Source organism: Stegastes partitus, unplaced genomic scaffold (assembly GCF_000690725.1).
Source record: "Stegastes partitus isolate 25-593 unplaced genomic scaffold, Stegastes_partitus-1.0.2 Scaffold877, whole genome shotgun sequence".
Classification (NCBI taxonomy): domain Eukaryota; kingdom Metazoa; phylum Chordata; class Actinopteri; family Pomacentridae; genus Stegastes; species Stegastes partitus.
This window is the reverse complement of record NW_007578608.1, coordinates 188,676-216,498: the sequence shown is the minus strand read 5'-3', so window position 1 is coordinate 216,498 and position 27,823 is coordinate 188,676. Positions and strand designations below refer to the sequence as shown.

The following is a 27,823-nucleotide window of genomic DNA, read 5'->3' as shown; positions in this document are numbered from 1 at the left end:
TGGAAAACCTGATAAGGTATAGACTAGTTTATATTATTTTAGACAACTAGAATAAAAGTGAAACTGAATTCTGAGAACTTACAGGATGACATTATGTTCAACCCAAGCTAGCAGGTATTAACGTGATATGCACTGGCCTTTCTCCTCTCCAGCTCTGTCCTACCGCTGGTTGATCAACGAGTTTCCAAACTTCATCAGGAAGGATGATGGGCGCTGGTTTGTGTCACAGGTCACCGGGAACTTGTATGTGGCCAAAGCAGAGCCAAATGACACTGGAAACTATTTCTGCTTCACCACCATCAACATGGACATCAGCACCAAGAGCACCTTCAGCAAGGCCAACCAGCTCACTGTGCTTCCAGATGGTATGAGCCATTTACACCAGCACCACAGGGCCGTGAGAAAGTATTTGTCCCCTTCTCAAATTCTTTTTTTTTTTTTTATGTTTCCCCCACTTTGATGTTTAAGACCATCAAACAAATTTAAATATTAGAAAAAGATAAACAAGGTAAACACAAAATGCAGTTTTTAAATGGTGATTTAATGTTTTAAGGGAAAAAGTTATCCAATCCTACCTGACCCTGTGTGAAAAAGTAATTGCCTCCCTTTGTTAAATCATGAATTAACTGTGGCTAATCCCATTTTTTGGAAAGCTGAGTTCAATTTCACTGACCACACCCCAGCCTGATGACCTCCAGACCTGTTCAATCACTTAAACAGAACGTGTCTGACAAAAGATTTTCCTTTATAAATAAAATCGTCATTTAAAAACTGCATTTTGTGTTTACTTGGACTATCTTTGTCTGATATTTACATTTGTTTGATGGTCTTAGACATTATAATGGGGAAAATATGCAAAGGAAAATAAGAATGTGAGAGAGACTTTTCATGGCACTAGATATTTATATATACAGTATATACACTGTTGCCCATAAAGTTGGACAAATTTTTGTTTTCAGACACATTCCTCTTTTTATTTCTGTTTATACACGTCAGTAATCACTTTTGACCAGGTTCAATAATTACATACTGAGTCCCAGTTACCAGATGAAACCAATTCTGACTTTGGGATCTGACCAAAGAGTGGGACGTCCTGCCAACTGTGAATATGTGTTTCCTGTTATACGACCAAGGTTGAAAAATTGAAACAAAACCCTTAAAATTATTGTTCAATACCCCCCAATTTAGTTTAAGCCGGAGTACACAGTTTGCAAAAGTTACTTGTGGTGTAATTTTTGCTGTCATATGTATTGTATGTATATTGTGATATCAATAAAGTTTTGAGAGGATATACGCTTTATCTATCAAGAATATATTGCACAATTGTCGCAATCATGTCATGAGAAGAGGTTAAAAAAATAATTTAATTCCAACTTTGTGAGCAATAGTATACATATGTGCGTGCGTGTGTGTGTGTGTGTGTGTGTGTGTTTTATATATATATAAACTGGGAAGCAATATTTACAGTTCTATTTTTTTTTCCAGCCAATCCCAGGAAGTCTGCTCCGAGCATTAAAGTGCGCTTTCCAGCAGAGACCTATGCCCTAGCTGGACACACTGCCCAGTTAGAGTGCTTTGCTTATGGAAAGTAAGTTTCACAAATCATTGCTTAATCTGTTTAAAAGTTGTTTTTGGCTGCAAAGATGTTCATCTTTAGAAACACTTGAAATAGATGTTTTTTTTCTTCTTGTACTTATTTGTCTTCCTCTCAAACTTTTAAAACAGTGATTATCCCCTTCTGCCTGATTTTGAGACTGCTGTGCCACATCTTCTGACTTTACCTCCAGCTTCCATCCATCCATCCATCCATCCATTCATTTTCTCTTTTTATTTTCATGTTATAGCCCAGTCCCAAAACTGCGATGGAAGAAAGCGGATGGTTTGATGCCATCAAAGGCAGGTTTCTCTGTTGAGGGTCCCACCCTCACCCTGCCTGACCTCTCTTTTGATGACGAGGGTATTTACGAGTGTGAAGCCTATAACTCAGAGGGAAGTGACACATACCAGGGACGCATCAATGTGCAAGGTGACATAGCTGTTTATGTATACAGCTATAAATGAATATTGTTTGCAGCACGGCACATAATTTTGTCAGTAATGTTTAGTCATCAGTGCTTGTTGTTCACTTCCTCAGTGTACTGCTAATACGTCTCTTTATTTGTCTTATTTTGTCTTCCTGTTTGCCCTCCATCCCCTCAGCTCAGCCGGAATGGCTGCAGGTGATGAGTGACTCAGAGGTGGAGATCAGCTCAGAGCTTCACTGGAGCTGTGTGGCTGCTGGAAAACCACGACCCTCCGTACGCTGGCTACGCAATGGACAGCCGATTAGCACACAGGTACCACAAGCAGATAACACAAACTAAAAGTCCAATTGCATGTATCATTTGTCACAGGCAAATTAAAAATTACAGCAGCCAGTGAGAATGTTCCCATCAGACATCTATATCTCACAATGTCAGAATGTCAAAATGTAGGTTAATGTTGTAGTTAAAATTAAACTGGCAACTTGTGTTTCATGTGGCATGATGTCAGCAATGTATTGAATCTACATGAACAGCATGGTAGACTGGCTACTGGACTCTGTTCCACAACCATGTCCCACATACTTCTACGTACTGCAGGTGGCAGTAGCACCTAAACATTGGTCACTGCCAGAGGCAACGCTGGTTGTGTTTGTAAAGTGACACAAAGTACATTTCACTTGATGCCTTCAGTGAAGTCGGCTGTGTTACAGGAAGGTGAATCTGTACTGGTTAAGGTAGTGCAGTTAAGGTAAAAGTGATTAAGTCAAGTTAAGGTAGAATTTATTGTGACATGTTAGTTCCTGGGCTGCATGGTGGCTCGCCTCAGCTCGAAGATCCCTGGTTTGTGTCCTGGTTAGGGCATCTGAGTTCTTTCTGCGTGGAGTTTGCATGTTCTCCTTGTGCAGCGTGGGTTCTCTCTGGGTTCTCCGGCTTCCTCCTACAAGGTCCAAAAACATGATGAGGTTAATTGGTGATTCTAAATTGTCCATCGGTGTGAATGTGAGTGTGCTTGTTTGTCTCTCTGTAGCCCTGTGATAGACTGGTTACCTGTCCAGGGTGTCCCCTGCCTTCGCCCTGAGTCAGCTGGGATAGACTCCAGCCCCCCAAGACCCTAATGAGGATTAAGCGGTGTATAGAAAATGGATGGATGGATGTTAATTCCTGCAAACTGCTTTCAGCACAGTACATCCTGTTAACCTTCCTTCTCTCTCTTCCTTACTTATCACTCTTTCTATCTCCCCCGGTGCTTACCCCCGGACTTTCAGGACCGGGTGGAGGTGAACGGAGCTCATCTTAAAATCAGTAACCTGGCCCTGGAGGATTCTGGGATGTACCAGTGTGTGGCTGAAAACAAGCATGGTACCGTGTACTCCACTGCTGAGCTTAGAGTCCAAGGTAGGAGGAGGATGTCGATTCACTGCTTATTTAATGAGCTGCTGGCACAAAAGGAGGACTATTTATACGGTCCTTTATTCAAAACAATATTCAGCACACAGATGATTTTTATGTATTTTTTAATCCACTTCCAAAAAGTCAGTGTTATAGCTAAAAACCTATTAAATGTTGAGCAAAGAGCACACACAGTTTTTGTACTAGAGCAGATAGAAGTATATGTAATATAATTGAACTGTGTATCACTCTCTTACATTAAATTACCAGCATTCTGACTCCCTCTGTCCTCTCATCTGTCTCCTGCTTCCAGTTCAGGCTCCAGATTTCAGGCTGAACCCAGTACGGAGGTTGATCCCAGCCGCTCGAGGAGGGCAAGTGATGATTGAGTGTCGCCCTCGAGCCGCACCAAAGCCCAGCCTGTTCTGGAGTCGTGGGACGGAGCTTCTCACCAACAGCAGCAGGTAATCCAGTAACTGAGGCTCTTATTAAAATGTTCATATGGCAGTACAGTGTAGGTGAAATCCAACAAGGCAGAGAAATAACACAAAATCCCTCACATACAGAATCAGTCTTTGATCAGAATCACACCATTTATCAGGGCCAGAAGATGTAAGAACAAAAAGAATAATCAGATTTTCAACTTTCCAGTGGTACTTGAACTACTCATCTGGGAAGTACTGTTCTGCTCTTGGCCAAATCTAAGCTTAAAATATCCGACTTCATCAAAGGGTTTTATTTTGCATGTCTCATTTAAAAAGATGTACAAGATATAAACCATTTGCAACAGACTCTATAAAAATAAAAATAAAATTGGTGCTTCTTAGTGCAACAGAGAAGCCACAACTAAGTCAGCTGTGACCGTGACAGTGATGCAACAAAAGTTCAAGGACTTTTCAGCAAAGCTGGAGGTTGTGTTTAGACAGAGGCAGAGAGTAGAATAGAAACAGAAGTATGGAAACAAAATAAAAATGTAAACACAAAAATATTTACAGGTAGAGTCACAATCTTTTTCCCATATTGGTTACACATGGGCACAAAATGGTAGAAATGTTGATTCCAGGTTTTAGCAGTTTTTGTAAAACAAATAATCATGAAATTCAACGTTTCCTGTCTCCTTTTCACAGTCTATGGCATTATAACTGTGTCATGCTATACAATACATATATTTGAGTTCTCTCTCCTTCTAGCCATGGTTGTGCTGTTGCCATAGACATGCAGGACTTTATATTGCAGTAAAAAATTTGCCGGCGGTAAGAAAAAATGTGACGGGAGCAAAAAAAGAAAGAAAAAAGAGCCAGAAGCGGCTTGTGGTCCACAGGGTTCACTGCCTCAGTCTCACCTTGCTCCAAATGCAAAAATAGAAATCTCACTATTCCATTCTTGCTTCAGATTCAAAGAATAAACAACAAAAGCTACATAAGAATAGACAAATTCTGCACAAACTGAGTAAGATTTTGTTTGCAGCTCATAAAAACAAATCACCTTTTTAACTCATGTCAGTTTTTAAAGATTTGGAAAAATCAAAGATGTTTATTCCACAGCTATAAGATTAGGAGCCACTTCCCACAGGCTTCTGCGTTTGTCGCAGGATTTATTACTGTTGATTTCATCAGATTCTGTCACTGCTACCTGAACAGGCTGAAACTTCCTCAGCGTTGTGTGCATCATAGTGATTGTCAAATAGAAAAAAAAAGTTTAGGTTAAACATACAGAAAGCAAAAAAATGCAGAATGTGACAGATGCAGTCTTGCATTTGCTAAGTTTTCAGCACAACAATTGTCCCTTTTTATATATTTAAAAAACTTGAACATGAACTTTATCCAACATAAACCATATTTGCGTCAGTGTTTCCTGTCATAGACAGGACTCATTCTGTCTGCTGATACCTGGTCCAGGACAGTCACTCTGAACCTTAACCTCCCCAGTTTTGCCCTGGTCCACCATCTCTGCACCACTGAGCTTAACTTGGTTTATTTACTGTGTATGAACGTGAGATAATTTCTTTATTCTTATTTATTTTTATTTATTTGGGAGTTTTTTATACATCAGTGTAGACCAGCAGTAAATCAATGTGGTGGATATGGTTTGAGGTTACTTCACTGCCTCAAGGACTGGGCAGCTTGCAGGCACTGATTCAACTGTGAATTCTGCATCATATCAAAATGTGCTTGAAGAGAATCTGAGGCCATCTGTCTAACAGTTGAGGTTTAACTGGTTGTGGCTCTTTTAACAGGATATTGTTCCTAAGCACACTAACAAGTCCACCAATGAATGGCTTAAACAGAGGACATGGAGGGTTATGGAATAATATGGAAGTGTGATAACAGCAAGTTGATGTCAGACACTGATGGACAGTGACGCAAAACACCTACGCAATACCAGCTTCTAAGGCCATATAGAAGAATATGTTCAAGTGTTCTTCAAGTAGATCACCTTTATCTCTTTTAAGTGCTTTGTTAGATATGTAAAAAAAGCCAACAATTTCAGTGGGATGTACTCATTTTCCCACATGCCTTTCACATGACCAGCTGTCTTACCCTTCTCTCTCCGCTGCTCCTCTCATTGCATCATTATTTTGCCACTTACCTCATATAGCTAAATCCACCTGGTTCTAGCCTTAGAGCTGTAAACTGTGGGATAGGTTTGGTCTCCGAACATTAATTGAATATGGTATGTTTTTACAGAATCCATCATGTGAGCACAGGAGGCCAAATGTGACTGAGTACCATCCATTTAGGATCATGTGGAATCCTTGTGTACTGTAAAGCAGTGTCTGATATCCACACCCCCAAAATCTCAACAACTGGGAGCTAGAAATGAAATATTATCTTACTCACAGCAATAATAACTTGAACAGTAAAAGTTGTGAATAAACAGAATTATCTTCTATCTAGATTTAGCTAAAATTGGTGTTTACGGCAGCGTCTGAAGGTCGATGAAGTGGGCTTGGAGTAGAATGTGGGTGAATAAAGCGAAGGAGTGACATTCACCGAGAGGAGATTAGAATTAATGTTTAGTGGGACGCAGCTTGAACTGTGAATTATGATGGTTATAGCAAGTTATATATTTACCTTGAAATTGTGCTTTTTAGCATATATGTCACAGCACATGATCTGAGAGCTGACATTCATCATGACAGGAACACCTAAACAACACAGAGAAGCACATTAGTGCTTCCGCAAGCACTACTTTTGTGATGCCTATAAAGATCAGGTTTTGTTAACAATGTGTCAACACTGATTATACATAAAGTCAGAATTTTTAAAGTTGTATTGGCTTGCCTCAGCTGACAGTTATATTGTATTCCATCCTCACACTGATTTGATAGCAGTACTGTAGTCAGCCAGCTGCAGGAGCTCTTGACCCTCTGCACACTCATGTCTTCTCAGAGTCACAGTAACTCCAGACGGCATCTTGTGGATCCATAACATCAGCAGAGCAGATGAAGGGAAATACACCTGCTTTGCTGAAAACTACCTGGGAAAAGCCAACAGCACTGGACACCTGTCTGTCAGAGGTACACTCAGTCACAACGACAGAGAAGACAAGCAACAAACACCAGAAGCTGTGTGATCTAAAAATACAACAAAGTATTAATCTACAGCTTGACATGAGACAGGCAATCATGGCAACGTTGAGCAAACTTGAATGTTCTGGTTTTAAAATGAGGGCAAGTAAAAAGTCATTAGACATCATGTCTTCTAGGTCAAGTTTTGTTAATGCACAGACATGAGACTGGTATGGATCTCATCTAACAAGAATGCAAATACACACATTTTCCAAATGCATCTGTTAGGCTGTTCATTTTGGCTTTGTATCTGAAGACATTTAACCAGTTCCCTGCTGGTTTTCATCTGGACTGTTTACTCTTGCAGATGCTACTAAGATCACATTGGCCCCTTCCAACGCTGACATTAATCAGGGAGAGAATGTGACCCTGCAGTGCCATGCCTCCCACGACCCCACCATGGACCTGACCTTTACCTGGGCCCTCAATGGGGTCCTGCTGGACTTGGAGAACTCTGCTGGGCCATACCACCGGGTGGAAGGGGTGAGTTCTGTGATGCATGATGGAGAGAAGGTTGTGCGGATAATTCTTTGTGTTCAGGCCTGGAAGATCAACAATTCCATTTTTTTCTGCATGGAGTTTTGCAGTGTGCTTATAGCAGATCAGTGATTTGGGGACTTCTATGCAGGATAATCAAGGTTCTGTTGTCTGCGTTTTAGTTCCATCAAGCCTTCAAGACATCAAACAACCAAAATAAACACTACAGGATTTTTGTGGCCTTTTACTTTTTCCACCAAACTTAGAAACTGAGCTCTGAGTTCAATTTAGCAGTTTTCCACAGAGATGAATTTTACAAATTACTTTTGTCGTTACATTAATTTTAGTAAAGGTCTCTCTCCTGCTGTTTTCTCCACACTCCTGAGACTGTGTTGGGAGACACAGCACACCTTCTTGCACTGGCACATATGGATGTGCTGTCCTGGAGTAGCTGGACGACCTGTGCAACCTGAACGAAAAATCAGTCAGGGATAGAAAAATGGTCTGTTTAGAATATCACCAGGCTTATATTGTTCGGTTTTAATGGCTCTGGTCTAAGTGTTTATGTACATTTAATTAAGTTGGGAAATAACTTCTTGTGTGTTAGTGGTACTGGTAGTGCTCAGTGAGAGAAGCTTCAACACAAAAAGCTTCTCATTTCATCTGTTCCTTCATGTACTGAGCAGCACTACATTTCCCTCTAAGTCCTAGTGCAGTCTGGATAAAGGCTGCCATGTTCACTAGTCTTGCCCCTTATGTCTGAAGTGCTAATATTGACTGCAATCACCAGACTTTGGTCTCGTAAGAAGTCTGGTTTATTTGCCATTTTCTCGTCGGACTGCTGTCATAAAAGATTCAGGTTAATTCAAGCTATGTCAGCTCTGGCCAGAAGCTATTAAATGCCACAGAAGTCTTTGTCATGGTGGCCCCTAAACTCTCACAATGCTCCATTTTCACCCATTATCCGAGTGAATGCCTCCTCTGGTGGTTGCAGTCTTTTTATCTCTTTGAACATTAAGAGGCTCCACCTGGTGGTGCTACCAGGTGCTACAGCTAATGTACAATACATTTTCTGACATGAATGTCCTTCCTCTTCTGTCTTGTTACTTAACATTCTTTTCTTCTGTTAACTTATTAACAGCAATTAATAGACTAAATGATCAGCATTGGTAACCCTAATTTGCATGAAGAACCAACGAGAACGAAATCCTGACGCACTGACAGCAAAGTGGTCTAAAAGCAAGGCACCATTGCCAACTATTGCTCAGATATTTTATCTTGACTTCAGTTAGTTGATTTCAGAGTGGCAAGTCAAACATTTCACGCTACCTGAGCATAGGGCCAGGAAGGAATTTGTTTCTAAATAAACTATCCATTTAATGTTCTCGCCCCGTTATACTTGACAATGCTAATGATAAGCCGATATTAGCTGGTTGTGCGTCTTGCTGAAAATTAGCTTCTGTAATCTGCACCTTAGCACTAAAGGTCTGAGGCAGCATGTGGTTGTTCTCTGTGTTTAAAGTTCATTATGATTAAAGTTATTTAAAGTGCCTTTATGCACTAAACCATTTCATAGAAAACAATATTGTTGTATTCCTTTTAGTGGTTTGACTGTTAGAGTAACAGTGTTTGATTCATTTGCTTTTTGTCTCTTTCACTCTGCCATTTCAGAAGGAAAACATTGGTGACCTGTTAATTGTGAATGCTCAGCTGAGTCAGGCAGGGATGTACACCTGCACTGCTCAGACTGTGGTGGACAGCGCTTCTGCTTCAGCTAAACTAGTGGTTCGAGGTAAGACAAGTCAGAATTGATGGTGGTTTGGTTCAACAATCTTTTTTCTGAGAGAATGTAACTTACAGTTTGCATTCATTTTCACAATTACAGAGTTTCTTGAAGGAATCAGTGTATTATGTGGAATAGTAGAGAAGCCAGGAACATGGGTTCTGTAGACACATGACACAGTCGTCAGCAAAAGTTTACATACAGTTGGACAGACCATGTATCTATAACCAGTCTTGAGTTTCCAATGACTCCTACAACTGACAACTCTGTGATGGAATCACTGAAACAGATATTGTATGTCTTTATCACAAAAAATAATCATGCAATTTGGTTCTTTGGTTCTCACAGATTTTTTTTTAGTCTTCTGTAAATATGACAAAATTTGCTGGGTCAAAAACATACAGCATCTTGAATCAGCTTTGGTGATGTAGAAAGCTGTGTTCATCAAATTTTGGCCTCTTAACTTCTCATAAGTGTGATTGTCTACAGCTGGTGACCTCTCTGAGTCAATTTAAATAGAATCCATCTTATCCCCTCATTCGACTCAGCCATAAACACTACAGTGGGAAAGTCTGAAAGCGTGAGGCCTTTAACCTCAAGAACAACAAACCTACCGTCAAGCATGGTGGTGGTAGTATTATGCTGTTAGGCTGTTTTGCTGCCATTGAAACTGGTGCTTCACACAAATTAAATGGAATAATGAAGAAAAAGGATTACTTGAATTCATCAGCCAGAAAGTTGGGTGTTGGACGCAGTTGGGCGTTCCAACAAGACAATAACCTCAAACACAAATCAAAGGTGGTAAAGAAATTATTGAATCAGGCTAGACTGGTCTCCCCAAAGTCCCAACGTAAACCCATCAAAAACCAGTGGACTGTGATGAAGAAATCCTACAAATTTAGTTGCACTGCACCAGTTTTTAATTCAATATATTACATTTTAAAAGTACTTGAAAATCCCATAAGTACAATTTTAAGTGCAAGTAGAGGCATCAAGACACATCTGATCACATTCTATGATTTCACTGTACAGTTTGATTATAACATTTTATATATAAAAGTACATTTCTGTCTTATAATAACAAAATCTTGAACTTCATAGATGTAGTTACTTCTAGCCATTGTAGATTGTACCACTGTCTTCTGCTGTTGGTGTAATGAGTAGCCATCTGTACAGAAATGGACTTACTGCTAATTATTAATTATTTAGTCACATGGGTGAAGGAGTGCTGATCTAACTCCGACTACTTCAGTTAGTAAATACACAAAGAGCTATGAATTATGTCATTGCTTCACAGTAACTTTTCTCTATTGTGTCCAGGCCCCCCAGGACCTCCTGGAGGTTTACTGGTAAAGAACGTAGCTGAGATGTCGGTGGAGCTCAGATGGAGTCGCGGCTACGATAACCACAGTCCCATTGGCAAATACGTCATCATGGGCAGATCAGCTCTCTCATCAGAGTGGAAAAAGATGAGGACAGGTGTGTAGCTCCCTCAAGTCATTTGGAAGACTAAAAGCTGGTTAAAAAAAAAAAAAAACAGGGAGTCGTTTTTTCGATCAATTTCATTGATATCCAATCAAACCATGGAAACCGATAAGAAACAACATCAAGTCCCATTACATCAACTATGCAACAGTGTTAAATTAAGCTAGCTGGCAAGGCTAGCCTCCAATTTGAACAGAGTTACGTAAACCAATAAAATTTCCAGTTAGATGCCTCGTTGAAGAAGCTAACTCTCCACAGAATCTTCACAAATTAAAAACTGAACACTTTTGAAACTCAGTGAGGTATGTATGGTGAATGTTTGACACCACGGGCTCTTTCATTTCTATCCAAGTGTGCGTCACTGAAACATACCAGACACTTACCAGAAATATGTCCCTGCAATAAGTTCCACTTCAAAACTCACCCAACCTATTTTTTATTTATTTTGGCCTTTTTCGGGTTTATTGGACAGGTAATTGGAGAGAGGAAGACAGGAAAGCAGGGAGAAGAGTGGGGGGTTGGACATGCAACAAATGAACCCATGGCTGCTGTGTCAGGACTATAGCCTCTGTTGATGGGTCGCTGCTCAGTTACAGTAAACATACTATACTGATATATGCAGTCATATTGTGGGGACAGTGTGCCAGCTGTGGCTCAAGTGGGCGTCCACTAAATGCAGAGTTCTGGGAAGGTTCAGGGTTTGAACCTGCTGATCATCTAGGGCCTTTCTGTGTGGAGTCATCTTCCTCCCGCAGTCCAAAGACATGCATGGTAGGTTAAATGCTAATTCTAAACTGTGCACTGGTGTATGTTTGACTTGTCCTCAGTTTGTAGCAGAGGGTTCACTCTAGAGTCAAGGTTTGGGAATCCACAGCAGTTTTTTTTTAAAATTGTGAGGACTTGGTCAAACTAAAAGACTAATTTGAAAAGTTGGCTTTAGTTAGAAAACACCAATAACCTGATATTGACTGAGATTTTTTTGTTTATTGCCTGTAAATAAGCACATGTATCATCACTGTACATTAGATCCAGTGAACATCGAAGGAAACGCAGAGTCGGCTCGTGTGATGGGACTCATGCCCTGGATGGATTATGAATTCCAGGTCATTGCCAGCAACATCCTGGGCAGCGGAGAGCCCAGCATGCCCTCCCACATCATCCGCACACAGCAAGCAGGTGAGGTACCTCAGGTCCGGACCGTTTTAAATTGAATGATTAGAAAAGATGCAGCAAAATCATAAAAAAATATATAAAATTATTTTGTTTTGCACATTGTTCCTTCAAAACTCAAGCTTATATTGACATCTGAGCTCCACCAACACCTGTTACATAGCAGAATAAGGTGTGTCATGCTCGTAGCAGCTAAGGTGGCCTTTAGCCTGCAGCAGACATGAGCAGAGGTCTGGTCTGTTCAGTGTTTCTGACTCCACACCAGCAGATTTTTTAAGTCTTTAGACCCAACCAACAGTGACTTCAGTTGAGGACATTTATCAGGTTTCACACAGTTTGCTCTGGAATAATCAGATTTATAAAGTAATAAGATGCAATCCGCATCAACTATTAATGCATACATTTAACAGAATTTTACACTGACACATTAAAAAAAAATACTGTGCTCTCTCCTCAAACTAAGATAGTCATTTTCACACCATCTAGGGATTTTTCCACTTACATTTGTACTGGTCCACTTTGAGGATAACATCGTGTATAACATGTATATATTGTGTTTGTGTATTCTCTAAGCTCCCACAGTGGCCCCGAGTGGACTTGGAGGAGGAGGAGGAGACCGCAATGAGCTCATTGTTACCTGGACGGTGAGTTCATAGCTTAGAGTTGTGTATGTGTGTGTGTCTGCTCTATGTGTATATAGTGTATTGTACACATATATTGTAGCATACTGCACTGCAACATAATGAAAAGCAATTTTAGTATTCAAATTTTCTCTAATCTAATCTTAAATTAACTTGACTTTTTACTGCTTACTTCACATTTATGTGATCTTTTCTTCTCAGTTGTTATGTGTTAGTGGTTCCAGAACTCCTTAGACCTTCTTGTCTCTCATGTTACAAGATATATTCTGTTGCTAATTTACTTAAAGTGGCACTACATTGATTTGTAATTGCACTTTTTGTGAAGGCAGTGGTTGCACAAATTTTAAAAGAATTGTCACAATCAATGCAACAAAACAGCCCAAGTATCCAAGTTGTTAGTTCCCAATATGAATAAATGCAAGTCATCCTACTGTCATCATAACTTATATAACTCTAGAGTCACTTTCATTAGAGCTTCATATGAATAATTCTAACCCTCACACACCTTTTTCAACAAGTTTAAAACTCTGTCTTTTGAAATCCAGCTAGAGATTACTGAAGCAATGTCACTTTATTTATCATCATGTCGAATTTTCAAACCATGAAACATGTTAGTTTTAAACATTTCAAAAAACCTGCTACAGGTCTTCTGTGGACTTCAGCGGTCATGTGATTGCTATGTTATGTCAACTATGATGTCAGCTATAATCCCAGAATGAATTTGGGACGTGTCAGACACCTCCCTGATGGATGAGAATCTAAATATCAAAAGCATTTAAAACTTTTGTGCAGAAAGCAGTCACTTACTACTGTAGCATTTCAGCGACTGTTTGGCTGCCGGTATAAACAGAGAATGATTCCCATGAACCTGATGTTGTCTATGACGCTTTCAACAATGTTTGTATGAGGGAGTCTGAACATTTAGTACAGTTGGACATCCCACAATGGGGAGTTATGCATCGGAACATTGGGATTGGGCATGCTTGTCTTTGTTTCCATCATAATTATCTCCTGCATCTTTCAGCCCATGGCCAGAGAGTACCAGAATGGTGACGGCTTTGGCTACATCCTGGCATTCAGGAAGAAAGACACGTCATCGTGGACAGAGGTGCGAATTCCCCATGTGGAGTCATCTCGCTACGTTTACTACAACGACAGCCTGACACCTTACAGCCCCTTTGAAGTGAAGATTAAAGCTTATAACCGCAGAGGAGAAGGTCCATTTAGTCAAATTGCTGTGGTCCACTCTGCAGAGGAAGGTGAGTCACTGTGACGTTTAACCAGTTTTTCACACCTGTTTATTTTTTTGTCTCCTCTAAACCACCTCCCATTGTAAGGTTCTCACTGCAATATCACCTTGATGACTACTGCCACACCTAATAATCACTATTTTCTACAAGTTGAGGATTTGTTTGCGGTGGTGGACACTTCAATGATGGCTAAATATTGAGTCTGCAGCAAATTCCCAAAAGACGATAATATACTAACAATTGCATATGAATGTAGCATTCTGTTAGTCTGCATTTTACTCTGTTTCTGTACTGACCTTTGAAAAATGGAAACATTTACTTAAAAATCCAAACTTCTTAGTGTTAGCTTATTGTGTGAGCAGACCAAATACCCTTCATCAGAAACACCTTACTGATACTAGGTGGGGCTGTCCAGTGTTGGTCAGCCTGTTCCCACTGTAGCTTCAGATTTCTTTTCTTTGCTGATAAGAGAAACCTGACAAGGTCTTCTTCCACCAAATTAACTCCCCTGCCACTTTTTGGCAAACTGTTCAACACAATTATTGAGAGGTGATATCATTTTCAGTTATTTGACATTTTAGAGATACGACATGAAGATGGACCCACTTCTGTTGAATGCTGTTAATTCTTGAATGTAAGGAAAGTAACACATGATAATGTCTAAGACCAAAAAGTCTATCAGCAAGTGTTACTACTGAATTATTTAACAAAATACTTTGAACTCTGTTGGAGTTTACTATAAGGGCAAAAACAATGTAGCAAAAGCAGTAATTGCCCACTATATAAGAAGGCATACTATGCAATGTGTCAGAATGTTTACTCAATGGAGACACTGGACAAGCAAAGGTAGAAAGGTTTCTTATTACTCAGATGCACTGACATGGATGCTAATTAGTGTTTAGGCTAGCGGCTGCAGGTGAGTCATTCTGAAAAATGTCCACATTATCAGTCCATCTGCAGCTGGCAGTAAGATTGGAAATGAAAAGTCTGAATATCTTTCTGTGTGGAGTTTGCATGTTCTCCCCGTGCAGCGTGGGTTCTCTCCAGGTTCTCCGGTTTCCTCCTACACAGTCCAAAGACATGTTGAGGTTAATTGGTGATTCTAAATTGTCTGTAGGTGTGAATGTGAGTGTGCTTGGTTGTCTGTCTCTAAGTGTAGCCCTGTGATAGACTGGTTACCTGTCCAGGGTGTCCCCTGCCTTCGCCCTGAGTCGGCTGGGATGGACTCCAGCCCCCTGTGACCCTAGTGAGGATTAAGGGGTGTATAGATAATGAATGGATGAAGTTGTGCCTCCATGTGCAGTATTTTCTGTCACCACTAGAGGACAACTACAACATTCAGGAGAATGAGCACATTTTGCTCTCTTGTGACTTCACTGATGGTTCACTGAACATGTCTTTCAGATTGTACCTAATGCTAAAATAACACGTCATGTACGTGTACGTCATGAACTGTGTCGCATATGCTGACCTTTGACATCTGATCAATCCCTCACAGAACCAAAAGTGGGACCTTCAAACATCAATGCCACGGCACTGTCCGCCTTTGAGATCCAGGTTTCATGGGAACCCGTCCAGCAGTTCAGTGCCAATGGCATCCTCCGAGGATACGAGGTGACGAATACACACCTGGATGTTTGTTCAACAACACTGACTGTAAATTTCCAAAATAGCTTCCAGTAAAACTGAAAGAGGCAATGGTGCTCTTGATGGAAATCTGTAAGTTCTCTATCAGTAGCATCTTGTTAAAAATACACAGATGATCACATTTAATTATCATTATTTTTGTTTCCTTAAAACAGATGGCTTCTCAGAGGTCATCGTCTCATATATCAGATCCTACAGTTGCTTGTTTTTCTTTTGGGTGACAAAGACGTACAGTTGAACTGTGGACTCATTGATAGAGTTGTAATTTGGTTTCGGACAAGTTTATTTGTGCAAAGTCCTCTGACGGATTGTTAGAGTTGTGGTCATTATATATGCTGTTCTTAGTCCTGCAAGCTGCCATAGTTCACTTTATCAGTTTTATTGGTTCTAATTCATCAGAAACGCAAAACAAATGTATCACTTCATTAGTGCTGGGAAGGCTTATGTCAGCATGCCTGACTGGCTGATTAAAAGATGAGATAATTACTTTCATTTTCCTTCACTGATAAAGCTCATTAGACAAACAGTGTATGTGCTTCTGTGTATATGAGTAGGTTTTGATGAATCTTCATCTTTAAACTGCATTCAGTGAAGAGATTCAGGTCAGGTCTGTAAGTGTATTGTTGGCTTTATGTGTGTTGTCAGATCCGGTACTGGCGGCAGCATGAACGGGAAGCTGCAGCGGACCGGGTGAGGACAGCGGGCCTGGAACCTACAGCCAGGGTGTCTGGACTTCGACCCAGTACTCGATACCACGTCGCTGTTCTGGCATACAATAGCGCTGGCACTGGGCCGCCATCACCGCGCACCACTGTCACCACAAGAAAACCACGTATGACTGCAGCACTTTCACATATGAAATGTCTTTTACGGTGCTTTTACATTTAACTTGTTTGCCTCAGTTTGAACTTGTGTGAATGCTGTATATGGATTTTGAATCCAACTATCAGGACCACTTAAAAATAAGAGGGTCTCAGTCAGTCTCCAGGCAGACTCCTGCAGTCCAGAATGACAGCTGAGCATACTTCTGTTTTCTGTCTGATGGTAATAACAATAAAAAACATATTTGAAGCAGTAGAATTAAAAACACAGCAGTTCTAGTTTAATATTTGCATTTAAACATTTAATAGGAACTTTTTCTTCTTTTGTTTTTATCAGAGCTATCTACTATTTATTTAGTTTTCAAATCACTGCTGAGGCATCTTTATTTTCAGCACTTGTCATTGTCAGTGCATAATATTCTTTATTATGTGGTTTCCTCTACCAACAGAAGTATGTCTTAATGCAGCATTCTGTTTTCATTTCAGCCAATTTCCTATTTATTCATCCTTATTTATATATATATGTATACATCTGTCTACAGCATATACGTGACCAATCAGTAGATTGTTTTTCATGTCCTATAGAAAATTATTTCCAGAGATTTAAGAATTTAATGTAAGCTTACTTTAAAAATCTGTTGTGGTCTTGCACAATAACACAGTATGGTAGATGCAGCATCAGAGTAATATCTCTGATTGGCTGTTCTCTCTCTGAGTAGAACATGAACAATCATGTGATTACCTAAGAGTAGCTCCTAGAAATGACTTTTACAGGAAGTCACCTGATACACCTGATGTGTCTTATTGAGTGAATCTGGAACCCTACAGCCTTCTGTAGTCGCCTTTTTCCAATTATCATAATTCATGCCACAGGTCATCTGGGAATCATTATTTTCCCTTAAAGAACTGAACTACAGGTGTGAAAATAAAATCAGCAAAGAAAGCAGATGGTGGATTTTACTATGCTGTAAACAAGGGTTTGCATGTTAGGAATACAAAGTGCCAAAACTGAGAGTGAGCATCATTGAAGCTGTAATCACTCAAAACCTCAAATATAGCTCTTCTTCTTTAGTGGCTTAAAACACTGACTACACTTACGATGACTCTCTCAAACACTCTTCCACATTTGTACATCTGTCACTTACAGTAGCTTTGTCATTCATGAACTGCTGTAGCTTGAAACAAAGGTGTAAAACACACCCAGCAGTCACCTCTTCAGGCATGTCCTGTGTACAGCGCCCTATGAGCAACTGACTGAGGTTAAATGACCCTGTAGACCTCTTGTCCCCTCTCCTCCGGGCAGAAATGGATTGGCTCTCTCAGCTGTAGGAGGGAGAGTAAGTGGGTTGTGAACGTATTCAACAGAGGATTAGACACCACAATCTGTATTTCAGAGCAGCAGTCACTCCTCTGCCTGGAGCGACGTCATCATGTACAGGACCTGTCAGAATCGTACCCATATATCAAACCGCAGAATACTGTAATAGCCGTTATTCAAAGATAGCTGTTTGGGATTTTTAATTTTGCCCGTCTGTAATGAAACCGTTAAGTGCGAATGGTTTAATGGTTAAGCTTCCTCTAACATATACACAAGTCCATCACCATTATTTCTTTGTATGTTATCAGTTTTAAAATATTTTTTTTCAATGCCTGTTTTTCCATTTTAGCTCCAAATCGTCCTCCTGGCAACGTGTCATGGAAGACTCACGGCTCATTGGTAACGGTGAGGTGGGACCATGTGACAGCCATGCACAATGAGTCAGCTGTGCTGGGCTACAAAGTAAGTGCTGCTCAACTCTGTGTGTCACCTAAAAATCCAACCACGACACAAGCTTGAGCCGCAGTCTGAAAGGTGCAGCAATGGGTCATTATAGCATAAAACATCAAGAGAAGCGGATCCCTTTTGTTGTAGTTCACCTCTGCTTGGAACACAGATGGCGACTAGTTCCTGGACTTTAACGTGACTTTGTGTTCCTGTGTTCCTATGCACATGTCACTCTCTGAAAGTGCTTTCTCCTTTATTAACTCATGACAGATTTGACACTTTGAGACTTGACTGTTTTGCAAATTGGAGCAACAAATTACAAGTGAATTAGCACCAGACAAGCCTTGCCTGACTGCACACTACCTATTTTTTAGCTCTATTACTAGGACTTGGCCTTGGCTGTGTAAAAATCTATATTCACACAGGAAGGTAAATAGTTCATATGCTCTACCTTCCTATTATCTTTTATTCAGAGACTGTAGCTTTTAACTTGGTACCTCCTTGTGAGAACACCTAATTTTACTTGGACCAGTTATTAGCTTCTTTTGGCTTGAGTGCTGATGTTCTTGGCTGATGTCTTGCTTTACATAGGTCACATCGTGATACCTGTAATCTCCTCTCCATGGAAGATATGAGAAACAATAAAAAGACTTTGTGTCAAAATCAAAGATCATGTTGTAAGCCTTGTACTTGTTTATCTATGAGGCAAACATAATCAATAGAAGATAATAACTGTAAAAGTGGTTAGTTTATATATTTAAAAAATAGATAAACTGTAATAGACAATAAACAATAGGTCTACTGTCTTCTGTGTGCCAGGTCCTGTACAAACATGAGGACCAGGCAGCATTGAAGTTTCTCGACAAGGCGAAGACTTCAGTGAACCTGCCACTGCCAAAAGACAATGGTTACGTGGTATTGGAGATTCGATCCTGGGGCGAGGGCGGGGACGGGCCGGCACATGAGATTATCGTGTCCCGGGACTCAGGTGAGAAAGCCAACACCAGTGACTTCTCCACTTGACACAGTTGTTTTAGATGAAGTTTTAGAGTGAAATACTTCCTTAATAATTCACCTTTAGCCTTTAGAGGAATTACACACAATCTGAGGATCCAGAAGTCCGACCGAGACTCTACACCGGCATCAACACACCCAAACAATGTGTTTCTCATGCCAGCATTATCTAGAGGATTCTGAAACTTTAACAGACTAACACGCACACACACACACACACACACACACGCGCGCGCACACACTCTCACTAACATACTAGTCTAAACATTTGTCCTAAAGTTCTAAAGATGGCTAGTAGTTGTTCCATTATTGAAATTTTAAAGACTGCAATCTGTAAACAGGACCTGCGATGACCCCTATCACAGGGCCACTCTAGTGGCATAGGGACCAACCATGAACCACTGTGTCCTAGCTACGTCTGGTCAGGAACATTCCCTACATGCATCCCCATCATTCCTGTTGTACATTCTGTCCAATCCAGCACCCCAAAAATACATATAAAAAAAGTGATTGTGGGGTGCCCCCGTAGCTCAACCAGATAAGCCAGTGACCCATGTACAGGGGCTGTAGTCCCCGACGCAGCGGCCACGATTCATTTGTCCTTCCCCCACTCTTCTCCCCACGTTTCTCTCTCTGTCTACACTGGTCCTGTCTAATAAAGGCAAAAAGCCTAATAAAATAATATATATATATTTTTTAAAAAAGGCATTGTGAAGCAATGTGTAGTACTGTGCAAAGTTTTTCAACACTTCAGATTTTTATTCATTGACAAATAGCCAGAGCCTCTTGACCTGCCAAGTTACTTAAAAATGGCTGATGAGTTTAACTAGCAAGTGTCCATGGCATTACTTATGAAAGCATTATCACTGGTTGATGGTGCCTGAAACTGTTGTATGGTACTGTATAAATACGTATTACATACATAATATATATACATATACATATGTGTGTGTGTGTGTGTGTATGTATAGTAGGTATATTTTCAGATAATTTTCTTGAGAGACCTGGAAGATTGTGTAGTTTTAGTCATTCTAATAAATTAAATATATTTTTGGATACTTTCATCAATCCTGTTTGTCACTTGATTTGAAACTTTAGCAAAGATTTAAAAGAGATCGTCATTTTTTTCTCCACAATATGACCCTCATTGGTGTCTGAAATTAATAGACCAAGAACAAAGTTATTCTCTGTCCATTAAATACCAGGGCGGCCGTGGCTCAGATGGTAGAGTGAGGTGGTTCGATCCCCCGCTCCCCTCACATGCTGAAGTGTCCTTGAGCAAGACACTGAACCTGAAGGCAGCACCTTGCATAGAAGCTCTGTTGCCACTGGTGTATGAAAGTGTGTGTGAATGAGTGAATGAGAAAACATGCTAAAGTGCTTTGAGTACCACTGAGGCAGAACGGTGCTATATAAGTATAAACCATTTACCATTTAACTCTTTCCAATGATATTAATAATAATACTACAAAATTAGTGGAATTAAGAAAAAGTTGTCCCTTTTTTAGAGACTGGGGCCGATTATTCATCCAAGGCTGTGCTGTCGTAGAGATAACAATTAGGATATTTATCATATTATTATAATTTATTGATCATAAATGTGTCAACAGTATCTCAAGTGCAGAACACTGAGGTTCATGTGCTTTCATAATGTTATATATGTCTAGTTGGCTGGTTATAAAGATAAGATCAAGGCAATTTGTGAGGTTTATAACATTTCTGTGAATTGCTGTAAAGATAGAAATAAACACGTGATACAACAACACTTTGTGTGTCACGTAGACAGTTTTCTGGACATTGTCATTGGTCATTGGACAGAATGCTGTAGGAATACAAATATTGTCATTTGCATGGCTGGCTTTCATTTCAAGCCTTCTGTTTAGCACTTCTATGATCTTATTTTGTAAAATGTCTACAAAATTTTCTGTTCATTTTCTTTTCTTTTTCAGTTTGATGAAAGAAACAAATGATTTCCAACGCTTTCTAAACACAAACACCTACAAGAACTATGTCTAAATGAGTTCGTTCAAAACTGGTACCATGTTTTTATTTCAATCTGTAACTATCTGATTACCTGACACAAAGTTAATACTTGAAACTGCAGATATTTCTCTATAGGCTCCAGATATGTTCATTCCTATCCAGCCTCAGCTACATAGGAAGCAGTCTGTATGCCAGTTGTCCGTTCTGTGAGTATTTATGTTACATTGAAATACTTGTAAGACTGAGTTGTTAAATACTTTCTGTCTAACTCACAGGAACTGGCATGATGGTGCAGAAGGATGCCTCCTCCACACTGTCCAGCCACCCTCTCCACCTCCTCACTGGCTGCCTTCTTCTCACCCTTGTGTCGCTGTCAGGCCTGTGATCTCAGCCAGTCTGTGGACTTTTTACTGTTGATGGCTTGAAGTTGAAGCTCTCCTGTGTCTCAGTCTGTGTTTTGGGTCAAGGGGGGGGGAGGTTCAGGGGGGTTGGGAATGAGTTTTCTTTTTTATAATGATGACAAAGAGGGTCTTTTTTAAAAATGTCTGAATGGGTTAAAGGGGGAACTGTATTTGTGTACCGTTGTCAGTATAAACCATGCCTTATGGGGACCATCGCGTCTGTGGCCGACGTGTCTCATTCCTGCATTCTCCAAACCATATCTGGAGAGACACAAGCTTCAGGTCTAAACTACTCATAGACTCAATGGTGTGTATATCCTGTGTACATACAGTACAGCTGATGGAGGCCTGTGTGTTCACACTGAGAGCAACTTGACTGGCTGAGCAGTTGTGAGTGCTGTGTGAGCTGTACCTACATCTGTAATATTATCATGCATCTTTCAGTGGGGCTTCACCAAACTCTCCACTGTACAAACTTCTTGTAATGAATGCTGTTTTTCACAAACAACCTAGTGGTATATGTTCCATTCTCTCTGTTTGTTTGGTTTTTTTTTTCTCCAAAAAATGAGTAAAAAGTCAAATTGTACACAGTAGAGCATCAGGACTTCCTGCCAGAAATCACCAGCCAAAAACATACATTCATATTATTGAGACTCTTCGTCATACCTCACAGCAGTCCATGTGTGTGTACACAAGGGAGTATGATCAAGGCTTAATGCCTCATTCTACCTATCGTTGTGCCCATTTAACAGTCAACTTGTCCATTTGCTAGATTTGCCTCAAATATGTTGAAACTTCTGTGATGGATTATGGAAAGACCCGACTGGATGCCCAGAGGCTGGATGAACAAACAGGCTCTTCAGCTGTTTGACTATGTTCAAAACTAGTCAGTTTATCACATGCTGGCTGTGTAACATACACAATGCATGAATTGTGGTTCATAAGTCTTTTGCCAGAATGTTCCACAAAACCTCCACAGGAGGCAGGATAGTCTCCTCACTTATTTGTCAGCATGTAGCAGTGGTTCTGTTTTTGTCACAGTAGTGCTCCATGTGTAGATTCCATAAAACTTATACTGTGAGTTAAGCAATGCCCTCAACGACGTCAACTTCTTCACAAATTGTTTGCAGTGTTTACATCATAAAAACTCATAGATATTGGCTATTTGTCCGTCAATAAGATGCGACCGAATACTTCGGTCTCAGAAATTATGAGCATCTCAAATATATTGAATGTTAATGTGAGAACATGAGCACATTACAAAGATGTGTTTAAAGTTTTGACAAGCTAACAATACCCTACAGCAACAGTTGTTATAACGCAGCAAGATAACAGAAAAGGTCTAACATAAAATCCTTGTTCAGTCTTCAGAGAGGCAGTAATCTGTGGGCTCCAGTCATCAGCTGACTTCAGTTTGAGGTGACGGGACGCCCTCAATGTTTGACACTCTCAAACTATTTACCGCTGACTTCCTCCTAGAGGAAAGGTGGTGGATGTCCATTAATAAAACACAACTATGAAAAGGAAATGACCTCATAGATGTCCTGTGTTCTGAGACTGCATCATTATCAAGTTGCCTCAGCAGCTTCTTTTTTACATTAACAAATTTGGCAACTCAAATATGACTGATGCAGTGTTTATCCTTTGTTTCTCATTTTGATCATCTGCCTTAACTGAACTTGTTCTGACTTGCTGGTCTTGTTGCTCACAGTGTGAACGCAGAATAAGAGTCACTCACTAAAAAACTGGTTAGAGTATACTTATTTGTGCTTTTGAGTCAGCTGTAATTAGAGCAAACTTCCAAAACACTGCTCCAAACGAATGTTTCCATTTTGTATATTTCGTTTCATTTTGAGGGAGGTGAAAATTGGAATCATAAACTGTTGGGATAAAAGCATTACGTTCTTTGTTTACCTTATTTGTGCCTGCTTCCATTGAAGGATTCTTCCAGCGTCTGTAAAAATGCTTGTGTTTAGTGTTTATTGGATTTTTGTAACTGCTTTTATGCTGATAGGCTGATATGAAATGGCTGGGGCAGCAGGAAAGAATCACTGATAGACATGAAAGAGCTGGTGACCAAAGTTATCAGAGTGCAGTACACAGTGTCATATATGGTCCTCATTGTAACTCTGTCAGAATCTATCAGCTCTTAAGTAACATACCTGGTCCGCTCCAGTTACCAGGAAGGAAGTGTCTGTATTTTATGTAATTCTTATCTACAGCTTGTCAGCTTGTCAAAAGAAGACATCAAGTGCTTGCAATTTGTGTTTTACTTTTGTTGTTGCCTTAATTTTTGTGTGGTTTTTATTGTTGATACTGGTTTCTGTTGCCAAGTTAATTCACAAGTGTTTAAAGTGCAACTGATGCTTTGGGTTTAGGTTGTTGTCTAAGAGGCTTCTGAAACACGTGGTTTTCGTTTTCTGTAATTACAAAACACACACACACACAAATTAAACTACCCTGTCTTATTTAAATTCCTTTCTTAATTTTCAGTTTACATTCATGCAAGAGATAATTGCCGGTGGATAAAGCAGTATATGTCAAAACCCTCCATTATCTATACACTGCCTCATCCTCTGATGAGTCGCAGGGACGCTGGAGCCTATCCCAGCCGACTCAGGGTGAAGGCAGGAGACACCCTGGACAGGTCACCAGTCTATTGCAGGGCTACACTGAGAAAACCAAGCACACTCACATGGACAATTTAGAATCACCAGTTAACCTCAGCATGTTTTTGGACTGTGGCAGGAAGCCGGAGAACCCGGAGAGAACCCACCCTGCACAGGGAGAACATGCAAACTCCATGCAGAAAGACCCCAGGTCTATGGAGTAAACCAGTGATCTTCTAGCTGTGAGGCCACAACCGGGCTGAGGTCGATAGCAAGACTCTTCTCCTCTGTGGTTCCGCGGTGGTGGAATGAGTTACCAAACTCTGTTCCAACTGCAGAGTCCCTCTATCCTTTAAGAAAAGATTAAAGGCCCAGCTTTTCACTGAACACCTCTGCATTTGACAGACTAGGAAAGAAAAAAAAATCTCCTATTACCTCACACTGCCTGTAGGCATCAATGTTCTTTCACACTTGAACTTGTTCAGTGGCGCTTATTCAGATTATTTTCTCCTGACGAGATCCCCTGATTGTGTTGTATCTACTCTCATATTTACAGATTAAAGCGTCTGCCAAATGAAATTGTAGCACTGGAGAAACAACTGATGTCTCACACAACCACGAGAGGTCGCCTAACAATGAAACTACCGATGATGATAATAAGCTGCTGGTACAAACCACTCACGTGGACGTTGATGTGAGGACAGTCTCACTCTTAACTTCTTAGACTTTTCCAAACCCAAAGCATCGCAAGTTAGTGAGTGACAGGAAACTGCAGAATATATCCTTTCCATACACATTCACCAGTTTGTTTCCTGGTCAGCATGGATGTGTTTTTCATACGCTCAAGCAAATATATACAAAAGAAGAAAGAGAAAACTGAGACTAAATATTTGCTGGAGGCATGTTTGAAAAGGGCCAAACTCTGTGTGGGTTTGCAGAAGAGCAGCAGCTTGTAAGCTGATTTAAATAGTAACATCCTCAGTAAGTCACTAACTCTGGTCAGGGATCCAGATGAAATGTCTTTTTTTGATTGTCTGTATTTTAAAGTTTTATTTTGTTGTGTCTGAATATTTGAATGGTCTGGACAACAAAAAACACTTTTGTGTAGCATCAGTGTGAACTTTTTGCTTTGCAGGTAGTTGAATGATGGACCACTTCATTTTACAAGGATGTGTTTATTATTGTTTTTATCAGGAAACTTTATGTGTCATATTTTATACCCAAATGCTCGTACTTTGTCATTGGACTTCTTTTAGTTTGGGTGTGGATAACCGAGGTAGTGGGTAAACCTTGTAAAGTTTTCTATTTAGGCTGGAAATCAGTAAGTCCAAACATGAATTTCACTTTGTAGGAGGTCAGCTGTAGACGGCTAACATTATCATTTATGTTCACATGGTCTTTATCACTAAAAACTATGTTTACATTTGGGTTAGATGAGACCAGTTAGGAGCTAACTAACATTTTGAAGCGATACTGTGGCTTTTGTTTTAATGTCTCATCATGGTTTACACATCGAGGTGTGGTGTCAAAACATTACTCGCCAAAACCTAAATTTAAAAATGTCACCGTTTTTCACTTTAATATGTCAAACATCACAGCGCTGCTTATCTCTGCACGAGTGGAAATGCTTTCAGAACCACTGAATCACATCCTGGTTTGTGTTCTTGTGCTTTACTCTGTACAAAGTATTGTCTCAATGCCTTTAGTGTTCACTGCACAGCCCATGAACTCATCTCATTGCATCTGTGTGCCCAATCACTCAGTGTTCTGTCTGGACTGGACTGGCTGATTTCATCACTCCCATGAGGTGGTAACAGCGAGTCTGTGTTCATGTTGACTGAAATATGCCGGATAATGTTGCCTTTGGGCCTTTGCAGAATTGCGATTGAATGGCAATGGGCAAGAGGGGTGCTTCTTGTAAATATTGATTTAAAATAAACACCTTGGGATTGTATTTCAATAACGTGTGCAGTTACTCAGTTCACAGTCACATTACTGATTGACACACAGCAAGTCATGCTGACATTTTGCCTGTTCTTATACCACTGAAAATGAATAAATGCAATTATTTATTTATTTGGATTTATGCTCTAGGGACTCTTCAAATGTGGAGGAATTCTCACAAGTAGTGTTTTAGTAATTAATCTATGTTTTCTGAGGAAAAGATCACCAAAGCCATGAGTATAGAGACCATAAATATCCACAGCAATATAACCAGTACTTTAGCTCTACAATAAATAAAGAGAGATTTTGTGTTCATATTAAAAAGTAACACATACACTAGCTACAGCTGTCTAAGATGAACCATATTACAACAATTCTGCAGCAAATCCTTCCTTAATGATGGTTGTGTTCCTGTAACAGTATGTGTGCTGTTGTTATTGTGTCATATAGAGAAATATTTCTGTCATTTAGCCCATCCTCACCGACATACACTTAAAACTAGAAGTTCACATACACTTTATAAAAAGACAACTTTTTTTCTCACACTATCTGACAATAAAGGTGACTAAACCTTTCCTGTTTTAGCTCAGTTAGGATTACCGCAATGATTTCTATTTGCTAAATGCCAAAATAAAGAGAGAGAATTTTTATTACTTTCTTCAAAATCAGAAGTTTACATACATTTCCTTAGTATTTGGTAGCATTGCCTTTTAAACTGTACGACTTGGGTCAAACGTTTTGGGTGTCCTTCCACAAGCTTCTCACAAGTTCATAATAGTTTGCTGGAATTCTGACCCATTCCTCCTGACAGAACTGATGTAACTAAACTTCTGGTTTCAACTGTAAATGGTGTGGGTAAAATAAAAAAACCTGTCAACATACCACAAAGATATAACTGTAAAACTGCATCTTCCTAAATTATGTAACACCTTTAACACCATTAATAGCGATCAACAAAAACTGAGCATCTTGAACTTCTTGACTGGCCCCAAATCTTTCTGAATTGGGACATCAAAAAGATAGGAAAGCATGTGAAGCACTTTGCTTTTTTTAAAACGTTTTTTTAAACGCCAATATGTGACCAGATTGTAATACTTTAAAAATGAGATCCTCATCTGACCATCTTGGTAGCTGTTCCCAACACAAAAACAAGAAAAATAAAGCCTGTCTGATCACATATGGATGAGACCAACATTAGGAAAAACTGGGGTCAGCACTGGCAGCGCTGATGGAGGTACAAAACAGAGAAAAACACAACATTAATCAAAGTGAAGTCTTACATAACCAGACCTATCTCCACCCTTTGTGTTAGCAAAGTTACCTCATCTACCAACATGATGCCGCTCAAAATTCCTAGGTTTTTAATCCTTCTCACCTCAGAAGAATGACCACATAGGGTTTCTGGTTGTCTGAACTCTGGAATTTAGTCTTTCCACTATGATCAACATTACTGAAACTCAAGAGCAATAACACTATTTACAGTGTATTGTAGTGTCTATGACTGGAGTCCTTGCTGTCCTTTAATTTTTACTTATCATATTCCCTCTTGTACTCAGGAACATTAACTACAACTTAAGCTGACACATTTGTGAGCTCAGAGCAGGTAATTGTCAGAAACCTACATCAGCTGTGCAGCCGTACTGTGGTTTAATAAAGGGGTACTCCAGCTATCCAGGTTTCTCACTCTGGATCAAAGTATGTGGAAAACATAACTAGGATGATCCATTAACCTGATCATAAGTAGTATACTTGTATGCATGTAAAGACATTGACAGTTGCTCAGGTGCTAAGAGATCATCAACAAGAACTACTGATTCCAGACTGTACTGCAGAGATCCTGTTTACAAAA

The 27,823-nt window shown here is 39.9% G+C and overlaps 1 protein-coding gene across 1 annotated transcript in view; it reads left to right on the top strand.

Annotated features, from left to right (window-relative positions):
• The window catches only part of cntn2 (contactin 2), a 47,818-nt gene extending 23,923 nt beyond the window's left edge, over window positions 1-23,895 (top strand). Inside the window, exons 6-23 of the mRNA XM_008293357.1 lie at window positions 153-365; window positions 1,486-1,588; window positions 1,845-2,026; window positions 2,200-2,336; window positions 3,290-3,419; window positions 3,727-3,877; window positions 6,806-6,933; window positions 7,292-7,467; window positions 9,133-9,253; window positions 10,565-10,723; window positions 11,756-11,905; window positions 12,473-12,543; window positions 13,565-13,799; window positions 15,289-15,404; window positions 16,083-16,269; window positions 17,926-18,038; window positions 18,843-19,011; window positions 21,296-23,895. Coding sequence (XP_008291579.1) covers window positions 153-365; window positions 1,486-1,588; window positions 1,845-2,026; window positions 2,200-2,336; window positions 3,290-3,419; window positions 3,727-3,877; window positions 6,806-6,933; window positions 7,292-7,467; window positions 9,133-9,253; window positions 10,565-10,723; window positions 11,756-11,905; window positions 12,473-12,543; window positions 13,565-13,799; window positions 15,289-15,404; window positions 16,083-16,269; window positions 17,926-18,038; window positions 18,843-19,011; window positions 21,296-21,405 — 2,651 coding nt within the window. The 3' untranslated portion in view covers window positions 21,406-23,895. The remainder of the gene's footprint in view (window positions 1-152; window positions 366-1,485; window positions 1,589-1,844; window positions 2,027-2,199; window positions 2,337-3,289; window positions 3,420-3,726; window positions 3,878-6,805; window positions 6,934-7,291; window positions 7,468-9,132; window positions 9,254-10,564; window positions 10,724-11,755; window positions 11,906-12,472; window positions 12,544-13,564; window positions 13,800-15,288; window positions 15,405-16,082; window positions 16,270-17,925; window positions 18,039-18,842; window positions 19,012-21,295) is intronic.
• The last annotated feature ends 3,928 nt before the right edge of the window (window positions 23,896-27,823 follow it).